The sequence below is a fragment of the Bos taurus genome, chromosome X, assembly GCF_002263795.3.
Source record: "Bos taurus isolate L1 Dominette 01449 registration number 42190680 breed Hereford chromosome X, ARS-UCD2.0, whole genome shotgun sequence".
Lineage (NCBI taxonomy): Eukaryota > Metazoa > Chordata > Mammalia > Artiodactyla > Bovidae > Bos > Bos taurus.
In genome coordinates, this window is record NC_037357.1 from 18,972,929 (window position 1) to 18,990,300 (window position 17,372).

At 40.0% G+C, this 17,372-nt stretch overlaps 1 protein-coding gene across 1 annotated transcript; it reads left to right on the forward strand.

Moving 5' to 3' along the window:
* The first annotated feature begins 298 nt into the window (after window positions 1-298).
* On the forward strand, window positions 299-16,900 carry LOC132342077 (zinc finger protein 449). Its single transcript, XM_059883610.1, has 5 exons — window positions 299-427; window positions 2,035-2,239; window positions 6,794-6,907; window positions 7,100-7,720; window positions 16,661-16,900. The coding sequence occupies exons 2-5, from the start codon at window positions 2,050-2,052 to the stop codon at window positions 16,708-16,710; spliced, it is 975 nt and encodes a 324-aa protein (XP_059739593.1). The 5' UTR covers window positions 299-427; window positions 2,035-2,049; the 3' UTR covers window positions 16,711-16,900.
* The last annotated feature ends 472 nt before the right edge of the window (window positions 16,901-17,372 follow it).

Sequence of the window (17,372 nt, forward strand, 5' to 3'; positions counted from 1 at the left end):
GAAGTAAAGAAATTTGAAATCTGCCACTTCAAGTTCCATATAAATTGCACATTCTGGAAGAGGGCAATGGCTGTGGCCCCTGGGTTGTGCAATCCAGGCCTCCTTGAAATCAGGGCTCGGTGTTTCAAGAGTATGATACTGACTGTGAGGTCTTCCGCCAGCGCTTCCGGCAGTTCCAGTACAAAGAAGCAGCTGGGCCTCATGAAGCTTTCAACAAACTCTGGGAGCTCTTGCTGTCAATGGCTGAAGCCAAAGATGCGTTCCTAAGGAGCAAAATCTTGGAGCTGCTGGTATTGGAGCAATTCCTAACGATTCTCCCCACAGAGATAGAGACTTGGGTGAGGGAACATTGCCCAAGAGAAACAGAGAAAGAGTTGTGTCACTGATAGAAGACTTACAGAGAGAACTTGAGATACCAGAGCAGCAGGTGAGAAAAGAGGTTGGGATCTTGGTAATTAGACCCAAAGAAGTAACAAGGCAGCTGGGACTGGATCAGACTTCTGACTGGTACCACGGATTTCCCTGCTGGAGCTTTCCAATTTTTCCTTCTACTGGAATCAGCATAGGTTCCAGACAGTCTCAACTATTAAACCCAACTCCACTTCTATAACAAATATTTGGTAATGTCCCCTTTACTATCCTAAAATGAAATTTATGAATAATATAAATTACATATACAAATTAGGGAAAAAATCAATATAATAAGTGCCCTGTGGGCCAAATATTACACAAAGCCTATTTTTTATACAACCACGAAATAGTCATAGTTATTACCTTTTTGAAGGATGGTTAAAAAAAGAAGAGAAACAAACCAGTACTGCAGTACTACCCACAAAGCCTAAAATATTTACTGTCTCTTGACAAGTAAATATTGCCAACCCTGAGTTGAGTAGTCTAGAAGGAATATAAAGGAAAAGGATTGTGATTTCTTATGAACTAATAAGCATTTCATTGTGCATGGTATTTGGGCTGACTGTACCAAAACTTTATGGAATTGTCATTTGCTTGAATCTATGCCATAGATACACTGGGGATATGACAGCCAGGAACTTCGAGTGATATGGTACACTCAGATATTAACGAGTGGTGTTTGCTGCTGGTCATATGATTTCTCAAAGTGACAAACAACTCTGGTCAATTGGAAAATAGTGTATAGTCTTTCTTGATTGCCAAAGTAATGCTTTTCTAGAAAATCTAAGTCATGCTAAAATATGCAAAAATATTTTGTGTTTATATAACCAACAGGGTGAGATCCTTGACAGGTTCTTTTTACCCAGTGAGTGTTTGAGGGAACGTTGCTAAATGGTTTGGAAGTGGAACAATTCTTCCTTGTGAATTATATAGAATCCCATCTCTGGCTTAGAACATTCTGATAGCCATCACCTACCATCCTAGGCAAAATGCCCATAGAGGTGGTGGCATTAGTCCTCTGTTCAACACCATCGAGTGAAACCATAGCTGAGCAGAGGCAGAATCTTTGGAGAAAGGCAGGAAGTACTTGTGGGTGGGCATTAGGGGCACTCCAGCAGGGGATGTCGATGGGGCTCTGTAGTTAGCCTGCCTGAGCAGGAGTCATCCAAGGTTCCTGGTCCCCTAGGATAGGATGAATTTATGGTTTCCCTTTCTCTGTCTTTCTGGTTTAGCTTAGCATATAGGATTTAATCTTTGTATGGTCTAATCATGCACCACCCCAGCACAGTACCCAGCACAGTGGCTCTTAAGCACTTTGTAATGTGGCTGTTCCAAAGTGAAATATGCTGTAAGTGTAACATACACAGCACATTCTGAAAAACTTATATGAAACAAGAGTAGGTGAAATATCTCACTAACAATTGTTTATACTGATTACATTCTGAAATTATGATAATTTAGATACATTGGGTTAAATACTGTATGTTGTTAAGATTAATTTTATTTCCTTTTTTGTTTCATATGGCCTCTGGTAAATTTAAAAGGACATGGGTAGCTTGCATTATATTGCTACTGGGCAGGGCTGCTCTGGACTTTTAGTGATGGTTCTGGCATTTCCTCCAGCTCGATAGGCAAGAAATGCTCTTGGAAGAACTGGCACCAGTGGGAATGGCACACATACCACCAAACATCCACCTGGAGTCACCCCCACTCCAAGTAATGGGACCTGCCCCAGAAGTCCCAGTGGCAGAGGCATGGATCCCACAAGCCGGGCCACAGGAGCTGAGCTTCAGTGCTGCTGGGGAAGGCCAGCCCTTTCTCGACCCTGGTAAGGCAAGGGTTTGCTTTCCTTTCTTTGGTTTCTGTTTTGAGAGCTCAAGAGCTCTCTAGGGTTGGGGAATGCCTGATGGAAATGGGCCACTCTGATCAAGAGTAGAAGGAGGAAATATCTCTCTGGGAATAGCTGGTCACAAAGCACCTTAGATCGAGTGGGATTGAAAATCCCTTAAGCTAATGACCCTGCTCAGGAAGCCTATTTTTCTCTTTTCAATTTTGTTTTTATCATGATAAAATACAACCTAAGATTTACAACCTCAACCATTTTTATGTGTACAGGTCAGAGGTATTAAATACATTTGTAATTTTGTGGAGCTATTCCAACATCCATCTCCGTAACTTTTTATCTTGTAAAATTGAAACTCTATACCCATTTATACAACTTCTCATTTCTACATTCCACACCCTGCCCCCCACCCCATCACCAGCTCCTGGTTACCACCATTCAACTTTCTGTTTTAATGAATTTGACTACTCTGTGTACCTCATGTAAAATAATGCAGTGCTTGTCTTTTCGTGACTGGCTTATTTCACTTAGCACAATGTGCTCAGGGTTCATTCATGTTGTAGCATATATCAGAATTTCCATCCCTTTAAAGGCTGAATAATAATCCCTTGTATGTATATATCACATTTAGCGTATCCATTTTCCATAAATGTGTACTTGGGTTGCTTCTATATTTTCAGTTCAGTTCAGTCGCTCAGTCGTGTCTGACTCTTTGCGACTTCATGGACTGCAGCACACCAGGCTTCCTGTCCTTCACCATCTTTCAGAACTTGCTCAAACTCATGTCCATTGAGTCAGTGATGCCATCCAACCATCTCATTCTCTTTTGCTCCCTTCTTCTCCTGCCTTCAATCTTTTCCAGTATCAGGGTTTTTCTAATGAGTCAGCTCTTCACATCAGGTGGCCAAAGTATTGGAGCATCAGCTTCAGCATCAGTCTTTCCAATGAATAGTCAGGATTGATTTCCTTTAGGAGTGACTGGTTTGATCTCTTTGCAGTCCAAGGGACTCTCAAGAGTCTTCTACACCACAGTTCAAAATCATCAGTTCTTTGGTGCTCAGCTTTCTTTATGGTCCAACTCTCACATCCATACATGACTCCTGAAAAAACCATAGCTCTGACTATATGGGCCTTTGTTGGCAAAGTAATGTCTGCTTTTTAAGATGCTGTCTAGGTTTGTCATAGCTTTTCTTCCAAGGAGCACGTGTCTTTTAATTTCATGGCTGTAGTCACTAGACAATGGGAACTCAGGTCAGAAGGGTGGGGGACAGGTCAAGGGGAATGGTTAGTGGCCTCCACTGACATGGGCTTTGAGCATAGGTTGGGGAATACAAACTGGTGATAGTGTCAGAAGCAGGGCTCTGAGAGTCCAGGAGGAGGAGACTGACTGCACCAGAGGCATAAGGATCTGTGTGTTATGCAAGATAATGGAGGTGGGTAGGGGTGGAGTTGCTATATAATTAAAAATTGCATGAAGTTAACATTCAGGAAGAAGCTCAAGTTTGAGCGCACATTTCCTGTCTGCATCCAGGGTATGGTGTAAGGTGTAAAGTTAGGTTATTGAGATTTTTCTTCCTTTTTAATATAGGCATTCAAAGCTATAAATTTCCCTCTAACTAAGCACTGGTTTTACCTCCCAAAGTTTTCATTTTCATTTACCTCAGAGTATTTCTAATTTCCCTTTTGATTTCTTCTTTGACTGATGGGTTACTTAGGAATGTGTTGTTCAATTTCTTTATATTTGTGACATTCCCAATTTTCTTTCTGTTACTTATTTATAATGTCATTTTAGTGGGGGAATGTACTTTGTAATTGTGATCCTTTAACATTTTTGAACATTTGTTTTATGGTATAGCATCTCGACTGTCCTGTAGAATTTTCTCTGAACCTAAGAAGCATGTATATTCTGGTGTTGTTCGCTGTGGAGTGTTATCTGTAAATGTCTGTGATGTTTAGCTGGTCTCTGGTATTTTTAAGTCTTTTATTGTTGATATTCTGCCTAAATTTTCTATCTAGTAGTGCAAAGAGGTGTTGAAGTCCACAACTATTGTTATCAATTGTCTATTTCTTTTTACATTTTTTTCTTCATATATTTTTCACTGTGTTATTTAAGTGCACATATGTTTATAATTGTTACATCTTCCTAGTGGATTGATCCTGTTATCATTATGAAGTGATTCTCTTGTTCTACTATCTATTTTGTCTGATATTAATATAGTCATTCTGGCTGTCTTATGGTTGCTTGCTGCTTGCATGACATATCTTCTTCTGTTCGTTTACATTCAGTCTGTTTGTATCTTTGAATCTGAAGTGTGTTTCCTTGGACAGCATATAGTTGGATTTTTAAAAATCCAGTCTGATGATCTCTGCCTTTTGATTGAGTTGTTTAATTCATACCATTTAATCTTATCTTTGATATGGTTGGATTTATATCTGCTATTTTAGTTTTCATTTTTGGATAGGTCTCATATCTTTTTTGTCCCTCTATCTGTCATCTACTGCTTTCTTTGACACCAAGTAAATATTTTAAATGTAACATTTTACTGACTTTAATGAATTTTCACAATTTTTAAAGTTATTTCCTTAGTGGTTACTCTAGAGTTAACATGTACATCTTGACTTATAATCAGCTTCAGATTTATATTGACTTAATGTCAGTGAGATGTAGAAATATTTCTCGTATGTAACTCTATTCCATTTTACCCCTTCTGGGGGTATTAAAAATAGATGTTTCTTAATTTTCTAGACTTTAAATGTTTCTTGTGTTATTTTTAAGAATTTTCACCAGTTAAACTGGGAAATAGGTCTAAGAGCTCCTCATGGTATCATACTAGAAGTCTGTCTCCCTTCCTACATTTAGGTTATACGTCAGTATTTCACATGTAGGCCTTTGCTACTCTCTCTGCTTATTTCAAGTTTCAGTTTGCTTCCATTTTTAATACATAATGGCAGCTTTCCTTTGACCTGTGACCTCCAGTGTATTTGATCTTGGTCTCATTGCCCTGTCATCCTATTCTTAGCTTTGAAACCCAAACAAAAACAATATAGTGAATTTAAACAGAATTTTATATGAAGCACATATTTGTTTCTTAATCTTAAAAGATCTTTTTTCCCATGAAAATATAAAATAAGATATTTTAGTCCACTTCCTATGTTTTGATATAATGGTTAAAATTCATCAAATTAACCTGCTAATATTATGTTAATGGTGCTAATATTTAAACATCATGCTGCATTTCTGTCTAAAATGAGCTACTTCCAACCCACACTTGATGATGGACCAGTTAACTTGGGCAGAGCAGAGAAGGCAAGGAAGGGATATGGAGAGAGACTGTGAGCCAGAGAGGCTCTCAGTAAGGAGAAGGTAATAGGGCACAGTGAGGGGGGCACTGAATGGAGAAATTTCTTTGGTTGTTCTTAGCCTGACAGTGTGGAGAAGGCAATGGCAGTCCATTCCAGTACTCTTGCCTGGAGAATCCCATGGACGGAGGAGCCTGGTAGGCTGCAGTCCATGGGGTTGCTAAGAGTCAGACATGACTGAGCAACTTCACTTTCACTTTTCACTTTCCTGCATTGGAGAAGGAAATGGCAACCCACGCTGGCAACCCACTCCAGGCAAGAACACTCAGTGTTCTTGCCTGGAGAATCCCAGGGACGGGGGAGCCTGGTGGGCTGCCGTCTCTGGGGTCGCACAGAGTCGGACATGACTGAAGCGACTTAGCAGCAGCAGCCTGACCGTGAGAAACACTCTTTAATGGTTACTTGGGGTAATTTCAGGAGAATCAGTCCACTTCCAGATTTCAGCTGAAGCAAACAGAAACTGCTTTTCTGGTTGTCAGCCCAGTCAATTTCCATTATAATTTGGAAATCTCAATTGAAATTATTCCAATAAGCAGTTGCATAACTTCTGGCTTTACCTCTCTTCATGTAGTACTCAATATCAGCATCTCTCAGTTTCAATGCCAACTTTATGAAGATTTATTTCATATTTTGGCTCTAACCTAGGGTCTTCCCTGGTGGCTCAGTTGGTAAAGAGTCTGCCCACAGTGTGGGAGACCTAGGTTCAATCCCTGGGTTGAGAAGATCTCCTGGAGAAGGAAATGGCAACCCACTTCAGTATTCTTGCCTGGAGAAGTCCATGGACAGAAGAGCCTGTTGGGCTACTGTCCATGGGGTCACAAAGGGTCAGACACAACTGAGTGACTAACACTTTCACTTCACTTTCTTGGCTCTAACCTAAATAAATCTATTATGAAAATAGATAAAGTAGCAATTTAGTGTATTGATTTCAGCGCAGAATTGATTCACTCCCTTCCATAGGTTAGAGGAAGAGTGCCTTAAGTTGAACACAAAGGTTGTTCTCTCATTTTTTGCTCTTATCTTTTAAAAAAAAGACTCTTGCAAGAGATTCCAGGTGATGTAATAGTAATTGAGGAGGAAGTGAATATTAAGCAGCCACATGTCCAAGATATCAGGCTGAACTCTGTAAAAACCTTTGATGACCCAAATTATTATGCTTCTCATCTTTCTTCTGGCAAGGATACCCAATACCAAAACTTGACGTGAGCTTTCCATTGGAGCATAGAGAAGAGGCATGGGTGAAGGAACTGCAAGATTCCAAAGAAATTAAGCAATTACTTGATTCCAAGTTAGGTAAGTAATTGTTCATTGATACCACACAAGAAAGAAAAGAAAAAAATCAACCTTGATCAGGGTAAAGAGTTTTGGATTCTACTAAGGAACATCTCTTATTTCTATGAATGGTTTAATATAAACTCTTCATTTTCCCTCATGTTCTTTTCCATGTGGGACATGGTGAGATCTGTATTCTGTTTCTTCTCTCAGGTTTTGAGATTGGAATAGAAAATGAAGAAGATACTTCAGAAAAACAGAAAAAACTGGAGAATATGTATCCATTTATTGTTACTTTAGAGGGGAATGCTCTTCATGGCCCCATTTTGCAAAAAGACTATGTACAGCTAGAAAATCAATGGGAAACCCCTCCAGAGGATTTACAGGGAGATTTAACAAAACTTGTAGAGCATCAGAACCCCTCAGCAGGAGAGAAACCTGAGAGCTCCAACTTGGAAGAACCTCTCAACCCAAGACCCCATAAGAAGAAGAGTCCGGGTGACAAACCTCACCGATGTTCTCAGTGTGGGAAATGTTTTGCTCGAAAGTCACAACTTACAGGGCACCAGAGAATTCATTCAGGAGAGGAACCTCATAAGTGCCCTGAATGTGGAAAGAGATTCCTCCGTAGTTCAGACCTTTACAGACACCAACGACTTCACACAGGGGAGAGACCCTATGAATGCACTGTGTGTAAAAAGCGATTCACTCGGCGGTCACACCTTATAGGGCACCAGAGAACCCATTCCGAAGAAGAAACATATAAATGTCTTGAGTGTGGGAAAAGCTTTTGTCATGGATCAAGTCTTAAAAGACATCTGAAAACTCATTCGGGTGAGAAACCTCATAGATGTCATAATTGTGGGAAGAGTTTTAGTAGGCTGACAGCTCTTACTTTGCACCAGAGAACACACACTGAAGAGAGACCTTTTAAATGTAATTATTGTGGGAAAAGCTTTAGACAGAGACCAAGCCTTGTTATTCATTTAAGAATTCATACAGGGGAGAAGCCATACAAGTGTAGTCATTGTTCTAAAAGCTTCAGACAGAGAGCAGGCCTTATTATGCACCAAGTCACTCACTTTAGAGGACTTCTTTAAGGATTGTTAAAGGAAATGAATCCTATAGAGATTGATAACTAACCCCAAAACAAAATCTTAAACATGCAGCAGCCTGTTTGTCTTGGAAGAATTCTTTTGTTTGAGCTTGTAAGAAAAGAAAAGCTTTTTTTTCTACTTTAAAAACCCATCTTCCAAGTTATATGAATTCTAGAGTATCTACCTACTCTTGCAGTTTTCATAGATTTGATTTATTCTGTCTCTGCAACTCATTTTTTATTACATTGACAAATTTTGTGAACCAAGCCAACCGTATCGTAAATGTCAGCATAAAAATAATGGCAATCCTTTTCAGGGTAGGGTCAACATAATGGATTATCATATTTATCTGGCATATCTATTACAGTATTACCATAATTATTCTGCTGTCATTATTAAAGGTGATTATATTAGTTTAAAACTTTATATGTGTCCCAGGTGGCAACAAAGGGGACAGTGTATTTTACGAAATAATAAAAATATGTTAGGAACACGTGGATGAAGAGGATTTCGTTTGCCTGCTATGAACTGGGTTCTTTCCATTGAAAATTTTGTTTTTGAAGAAATTAGAATTTTAATCTTTACTTTTGAATTTTGCAAAGTTGACTAATCTGCTTAGTTGGCAGTCTGGGGTGATGCTGCTCAGAGCTGAGTATTGGTTTGATGATTTATTTTGTTCCCAGGATAAGTCAACTCTTTGTGGAAGAACCCATTTGCCAGTTGAAGTCATACAAGTAGACTCTAATTTAATTTACACTGACTGAGGAACCAGTATCCATTGCTTTTCACTCTCCTTTGCTATTCAACTGTGTGTCTCTCAGTGCTTTCAAATTTTATCCATTCTTTAATTCAGTGTCTCCCTAAGTGTGTGTCATAGAACACCTATTTCTGTAAGATAGTTTGCAAATAAGTTTGGGAATCCCTTCCTGCTGTTTCTGCTTTGTAGATTCACAGTGCACTTCAGCCTATGAGGATTCTGAGAGGTCCTCTCATGAAGGTGGAAAAAGTACCTCTTTTGGCTCACTGTTTTGCAATCCTGTTTGACCCCAGAACCCGTTTCCATGTATACCCAATAATAACCCACAGAGCTCTTATTCTGCAAATAGTCTTGGAACACACTGCCTTTAACACATGTTTCTATAGCTATCTGTATAGCCTGATTGTTCTCAAGCCTAGCTATTTCCAGTTGCTTCAAGCGTGTTATGAAAGTCTTTACACTTATTTTTTTTTTTATGTAACATACACACATCATTTAAGGAGGATCAGTAATTCAGATATTTATGCATTGCTCAGTGATTTGTAACCTCTTTGAATTTTACTTATAATCACGCACACATTGCTACTTATATAAATGTTCTCATATACTAGTGGTTATGACTCAAGTTCCTATAGCAAAGGAAGAACTCTCTTTGTCAGTTAAAGCTGTTAATACATGAAAATATTCGTTCAGCCTAGTTCCTTGTTAAAAAATACAAGCAATAGGACATTCAAGTATTTTCCTTTGTGAGGATACCAGTCATCCTTTCCTTAAACTAGAATTAGGGAAAGTATATTTTTTTCTATTCCATTAAAGTTCTTGCAACTGATATTTAATACAAGCATTGTGGGGGTATGTACTATGTGCCTAACTAGTCCTGTTCTAGGCTTAATGGAAACTATTAAAAATTAATTCATAAAGAGTTTATAATATCTTTAGTTAAACAAGAGTTGGGAAACAAATGGCGAGCAGTGCAAGAGAGTTTGTAGTTAAGTGTCAGTTCATACCAAGTACTAGAGCCAGGATGTGTCCTTCATTGTTGTCATCCAGGTCCCAGTATGATGCTGCTATAAGTTTGTGGATAAAATTGAGATCCCAGTAGCAATAAACATGGAATAGGGGAGGAGTCTGAATGTAGAGGTAAATAATACTGAATGTAATGCCTTCTCTTTTCTCTCTTGTGGAATTGCATTCAAACCAGGACAGTGCCTTAGAATGGATGAGCCCAACTGCTCTGTATCTATGCAATATTTTAATAAAGTGAAAACGTATGTGCTCTTCCTGCTTTGATCACATTAACTAATTGTTTGAACTTAGAGATGCTTCCCTGAGCAGTGGCAACAAGCACCACAATGGACTCCTGCCCCGACTTCAGTTGGAATCTTTATTCTCTGCAACCATGGGTTTATGTATCCATTTTAGCATTTAATGCAATCAATTTTAGCTAGTAGAGTTAGTTGTGGTCATAAAAGGAGCTTTATCATCTACATCATGAACACACATGGCTGGATTTTATAGGGTAGAGAACATCTATTCTTTATCTCTTTGTCATAGTATTCTGTGTATAATAAGCACTAATAAATATTTGTGGCATCGGATCAAGGATTATATGAAGTAGTTCTTAGAAACATGTCATAGTTAGAACATGGTATGGATGTGCCTAATTATACTTCTGAGCATTTCAAATAGGGCAAAACATAGTACCCACCTCGTAAGTACTATGAAGATGAAATATATTTTGTTCAGGCCCTGCACAGTGTACACTTGCAATAAATATCCAGCATATTGTATCTTAAGTATTTGTTGTTTAATGATAAAAGCATTTTAAGGCTATGAATTTTCCTTTAAATATGACTTTGGTCACATTCCATACATTTTATATATAATGCTTGTATTAGCCAGGATTCTCCAGAGAAATAGGGAGGATGGATAGATGGAAATGTATGCATAAAATTTGTATATGCATAATATATATTTTTATATATAATTAGATTGATTATAGAAATTCACCCATATAGTTACGAAGCTTAAGTCCCATAATCTGCTGTCTGCAAGCAGATGAAAAAGGAAAGCTGGTGGTGTAATCCAGTCCAGGTATGAAGATGTAAGAACCAAGGGAGCCAATGGTTTATCTCTCAGTCCAAAGCCAAAAGCCTGAGAATGGAGATGCAGGGGAGGCAAGGCAAGGGGAGCTGCAGGTGTAGGTCCCTGAGTCTGAAAGCCAGAAAAGCAGGAGCTCCAGTGTTCAAGGGCAGGAAAAGATGGACATTCCAGCTGAAGAGGGAATTTGCCCTTCCTCTGCCTTTTTGTTCTATTCAGCCCCTCAACAGATTGGATGATGCCTACACATATCAATGAAGGTGGAACTCAGTTCACTGAATGAGTGCAAATCTTTTCTGAAAATACTCACAGACATGCCCAGGAATCATGTTGTACCAGCAATCTGGGCATCCTTTAGTTCAGCCAAATTGCACATAAAATTAACCATCACCATGTTATTATTGATGATTTCAAAGTTATCACAGTTTTCATTATAATTTCTCTTTGACCCAAGAACTGTACAGCATTGCCATTTTCCTCTTAATTTTTGGTTTTCCTGCACTGTGATTAGAAAATGAGGTTCACTTTATTTCTACTTTTAAAGTTCATTTAGGTTTTTTTAAAGGCACATTTAATAAAATTTGCAAAGTGTCCTTAGACCCTAGAGAATCCGGATTCTCCTCATTCTTTTCTAGTCTTCTGTAACAAATATGGAACAGATGAGAAGACAACTCGTCTCCTAGTCTTTCCTCAGGATTAATAATCAGTTTACTGAATCCCCTAATTCTGGAATTTTAACTACTGGTATCGAGGAGTGATGTATAAGTTAGTCTCTATCTAGCCTTTTCCAGATTGCATTGTCAGACAGGACTTCTCAGAGGTCTAGCATGACCTAAGTTCACATTTTTTAAGGATTAACAGGTATTAAAGTATTACATATCCTTCGTCTGAGTGAGTGAAATCCATTACAATCCCCAACATGATACAAAAACAATATTTTATCTCCAAGGAGTACCTGGAAACCTGATTTATATATTAGAGAACCACTTTACATTCAAAAGATATATAACTCCTGAGTCACTGAAGAATTCCCTTAGAAGTTGATTACAAATAAACAATGTTAGTAGTCTGCGTGGATTGTATGCAACAACTTCCTGCTGCACTGAGAGTTTTCTTTCAACATGATGATGATGAGTCTGTCCATGGTCTTCTCTCTCTTGCATACTCCTACTGCTATCGTCACCTTTCAATGTGGCCTTCATTTTGAAGTGCTTAGTACTAAAAGGAGTGTTATCAAACTCAGGTTTGGCTGCTCATCGCTCAAAAAGTCAATATTTGAGAGACAAGTGTTGGTTGGAAAGGAAAAGTTGCTTTCATCAGGAAACCAGCTACCCAGAGTGAGGGTGGATTCATACTCCAAAATCAACTCCAGATTCAGCTTGGACATGAAAACTTTTAAAGGGATAAAGGGGAAACAATCTCGGTTAATCATCAGGGTAGGGGGACTGGATTCTGTCTTTTTTCTGTTGTGTGCGGATCTGCTGATTCATGCTCTTCCTTTGAATGCTATCTTGCCCACATGGTCCATCTGCAAATTTGCGAAGGGGGATACTAGGGGTAGAAAGTCAGTCATTCCTCAACTATTTAATTCTTCATTCTTACTCCTTATAATCCGGGAAGGGACTCACCAAATTAGGGAAGGCATTGTGTACATTCAGTAGAGCATAAGTCAGGAGTTAGGTTAAATGTTACCCAGTGATCTCATTTTTCTAATTAAGTTCTGCGGGGTGACAGAAAAGGGGCAAAAGAGCTGCTTACAAGAAGACTGTGCAGGATGGATAATATTCTGTACTTCACACCACACTTTATAGCCCTTAAACTTCTTGCTTCTTCACACTCCCTTTGAAAATAGCATTGTAAATTATCTATGCTTCAATTAAAAAAAAAGGAAGCATGAAGATGACCACTGGATTAAGCTTACATTTTAGCATATATATGGCCACAAGATGATGAATGCTGATAGAAGGCAATTATTCATTTCTCTGACTCCTACATAAACTGACCCAGAATGGATGCTTCTAGAGACTTCAAAAGCATGAAATAGAGAAACTACACCACCCTTCTTCATGCAACTTCAAGCTTATCCTTCAATTCCAGCTACAGAAGAACTAAATAAGTTAAACTCTTTGTGTCGTGTCTGCAGCATGAATATGACAACTTCAAAGGAGTATACTGCAGTATGAGACTAGATTCCCACTGCAATAAGGTCAAGTTTCAGTGTAAGACAACCAGCATGATGCTGCCAGCTGGAAAATGTAAGTTCAGTGTCCTAAACAACAGGCTAACAAGAAGAGTGATGGCTCCTGGAATACAGTCACTGGTCAATGTGGACAGTAAACATGACGTTGACCACTTGTGTAAGGATAATGTTCAGTGTGAGACAAAAAGCATGCTGAAATAAGGTTACTGAAATAAGGTTAAGATTCAATGTGAAATAACCAACATGACAGTGAAAACTAGGATCAGGTGAAGGTTCAGTGTAATGTAATGAGCATGAAGATGGCTACTGGAATGATTTCTAGGTTCATTGTGGGGCTATGAACAAGAGGGTGACTGCTGGAGAAGTGTAAGATTCAGTGTGTGACAAGCAGGCAAATGTCAGCAATAAGCTGTGACTTCAAATATGATCACGAATGCTGGAATAATCAATCCATCTATAGAGATGGAGATAGAAGTATTAATAGTACTTATAGGATGTTTGAGAAGATTAAATGAGATAGATGAAAAAAGCTGAGCACAGATCTTGGTCCTAGTAAGCTTTAAGTCATCATTTTCTTAGGATCATCACCTCCACCCCCACCAATAGCACCATCACAGTGGTTAGTGCCAGCAAACTGGTGCCTCTTTCAAAATGACTGTTGCCGCCTGTGTTCCTCTATTGGCTGGATTTAACAAGAACCCTTCTTTTAGGAAAGTAGACACACAGTTACATTGTTTTCAGTGGCTAATGACTCCCATCTGTGGACAGAATTTAGGCTCCAGAGAAACAACACAGTCCCTGGGAGGACTGAAGATGGCATTCAGGTTGGGAAGGAGAGGCATGAAGTTTCCAACGGGGTGAGAGTAGGGTAAGGTACATTTTCCCTATCTGTAATTTTTTTTTCCAATTAAGGCCTCTCCCTCCACCTGCAATGCAGGAGACCCCAGTTCGATTCCTGGGTTTGGAAGATCCCCTGGAGAAGGGAAAGGCTACCCACTCCAGTATTCTTGGGCTTCCCTGGTGACTCAGGTGGTAAAGAATCTACTTGTAACGTGGGAGACCTGGGTTCGATCCCTGGGTAGGGAAGATCCCTGGAAACGGGAACGGCTACCCACTCCAGTATTCTGGCCTGGATAGACTAGGACTAATAGTCATGGACTATTCCATGGGGTCGCAAAGAGTCAGATACAACTCAGTGACTTTCACTTTCACTTTCTGTTGTTCACACATACACAAATCCTGACTTTACAAGGATCCTGAGAGAGGCAGACACTCAGCAGCCAACAGTTAAAACGATAAATTGGGTCTGTTGTGTACACAGTACATTTAGACAAGGAAAAAAGCTACGGTCTGAGTGGGAGGCTGCACAGAGTCCTTTGTGCAGTATGAATAGTCCTGCTTCTCTCACTACTCCTTTCCCACCGTGCTTCCAGCTGACATGTCTTACCTGTCTCCTTTAGTGAAGTTGTTGCCCAGACATCAGTCACTGTCATCAGATGGAGAAGAATACAAGCCAGGTTGGACTGGAAGGAAAGCTCCAGCAGAAGCTCACAGCTCTGCTCTTTGGAAATCTAGCAGTTCCCAGGCTAGTCTGTGCCACTTTATACAATAGTACAGCAGAGACAACTAGACCTTCTTCTTTGTCTAGTCAGGGAGTTAGGAAAACCTAACAAGAAATACACTAAAATGCTAACAGTGGGTGTAATTCTAGGTGGATGGATTTTTTGGTGATTTGAAATGTCATTAATACACTTCCGAAATCTCTAGACCTTTCACATAAGCACATATTTCATCTATAGTTAGACAAGTGGTTTCAAAAAGAATAAAAATTGAACACATCCAGCCTTTTTGTATGTTCTGCTTTTTCAAGTACTAGCAAAATTGCATTCTACATAGATAATCCATAGAGTTGAAGTCAATGGCTTTGCCCCAAATTGGCAAAAATCTTCACCTGATCTTCAACTAATTAATCACTGCCTGGAAAAGAAGTAACTTTTATATAGAAAGAGAAAGAGTAGAGACCTTTCTGGCACTGCCAGGTAACAGGCACCCTCTGGCCTGCACAGAGTTCACACCCGACGTGACTCACAGGTGCAGATGTGAAGCCATGTCAGCCTCTACATGAGGTATCTGAGTGGACCAAGAAGCAGAATGTTGCTCCCAGCAAGGAACAGTCCTGGAGTCCTGGGGCTGTCCTCTTTGCTTCCACAGGCAGGACTAAGAGACATGTGTATTTCCAAAGAGAATCCCATGTAATCTCTTGAGGAATTTGCTGTTCTGGGAAAGAAAAACAGATGAAAGGAATGACATAAATAGGTCCAGGAAAGCTTGGAAGGAAGTGGGGAGAGGGATAGAGGGATGGGAAGACAACAGCGAGGAAAGAAATGGCTTAAACAGCCCAGCAATGTTCTGCTCCAAAATAAGCATAATGGTGTACTAAATGCGCCTTGAGCATCTTCCTGTGTGCTGAGCACTTACAAAGATATTATCACACTTGATCCTCATGGACATCATGATGGCAAAGTATGGTTCCCATCTGTGGCGTGTAGGAAACTGCAGGCTTGAAGATTAGATTTAGTGAGAGTGAGCCAAAGGTCCTTCTATTACCAAAAACTTGGGGGGTCTGGCTGCTCGCTGCTCAAAAACCAATAAAAAGGACATGGTGGGTAGAAAGGGAAGTTGCTTACTTTGGATGCTATCAATGGGAGGTGGGAGGTGGGGAGATAGGCGAGTGGGGGAGGTGGGAGTGGGGGAGGGGTGGATATCTGTTGTCCCAAAGGCCGACTTTCCCCTACTGACAACGCACTGGGCAAGAGCTTTTATAGATGGATAGAGGGAGCTACATGCAGAAACAGCACAGTCAGCTCTGATGATCATCTTGAAATTGGCCGTTGCAGTGGTCTGACCAGCATCATCTTGAATTGTTTTTAAGTATAATTAATCTTTAGTTCCATGGCTTCGCCAGGATGACTCTAGTGGTGAAGAACCCGACCTGACAATGCAGGAGATGTAAAAGATGCTGGTTCGATCCCTGGGTGGGGGAAGATCCCTGGAGAAGGGATGAGTTCTCACTCCAGTATTTCTTGCCTGAGAATCCCATGGACAGAGGAAGCCTGGTGGGCTACAGTCCATAGTGTCACAAAGAGTTGGACTACGACTGAATGACTTAGCACACAATCTTCAGTTCCTGGTCGATTTGTTCCCATTTCCTTGAGGCCAGTTCTCAGACCTGTGGCAGCTTGTTATGACCCATGGAGGCAGGGTGCGGCAAACCACTCCAGTATTCTTGCCTGGAGAATCCATGGACAGAGGAGCCTGGCGGGCTACAGTCCCATAGTGTCGCAAAGAGTCGGACATGACTGAAGGGACTTTGCACGCAACATGCTGTGGCTACAGTATGGTCATCATGTAGTTAATTTCTTCCACCTCCTGGGAGTTCCAGTAGCTACAAGACAGTTCACAGGATATGGCTCAGAATATTATCTATAGCCCTTGAGAAGGAACTAAAAATCCTTGACTTTGCTTACTGACAAACTGCTATTTGCTCTGTCCTGTTTGACTGTTTTTCTTTGCTTCTGTATTTTCTCACCTCTCTGATTAAACTTATTCTTTGGCTAAAGTTGTTTCACAGACAAAAGGCAGGTGGAATACATGGGGAGAAGGACCATAGGGTACTGCTCTGTTTCATTTCCGACTCAGATAATGGAGACTCATGGATGGACATGGTTTGTGATCTCAACAATGTCTGCAAAGCAAGAATGGACAACAGTGTATCAGAGGTAAAGATGTAGAGTAATACTGATGTATATATTACTTTGATTGTTGGTCTGTGCCTTCAGGACTCCAACCACATGCCTACCACACCATTGCAGGGGGAGACTTGCAGAGCACGGTCCCCCACTCCCCACTAGGTGCATGGTTCCCATCTTCCCCCTTTTCTATGGATAGCACTGATTTTAAATAACATTTAGGCAGGTCTCTGGTGATCCAGTGGTTAAGACTTTGCCTTCCAATGCAGGAGATGTGGATTCGATCCCCAGTCAGAGAGCTAAGATTTCACATGCCTTGCAGCCAAAAATCCCAAACATAAAACAGAAGCAATATTGTAACAAATTCAAAAAAGTCTTTAAAAATTAAAAAAAGACTATGGTCCACATCAAAAAATTCTTTTTTTGTTAATCGATTAATTTAATTGGATTTTAAATTTAATTAATTTTAATTGCTTTACAATATGGTGGTTTTTGCATACATCGACATGAATCAGTCACATGTACAGATGTGTACCCCATCCTGAACCCCCTTCCCTCCTCCCTTCCCATCCCATCCCTCTGG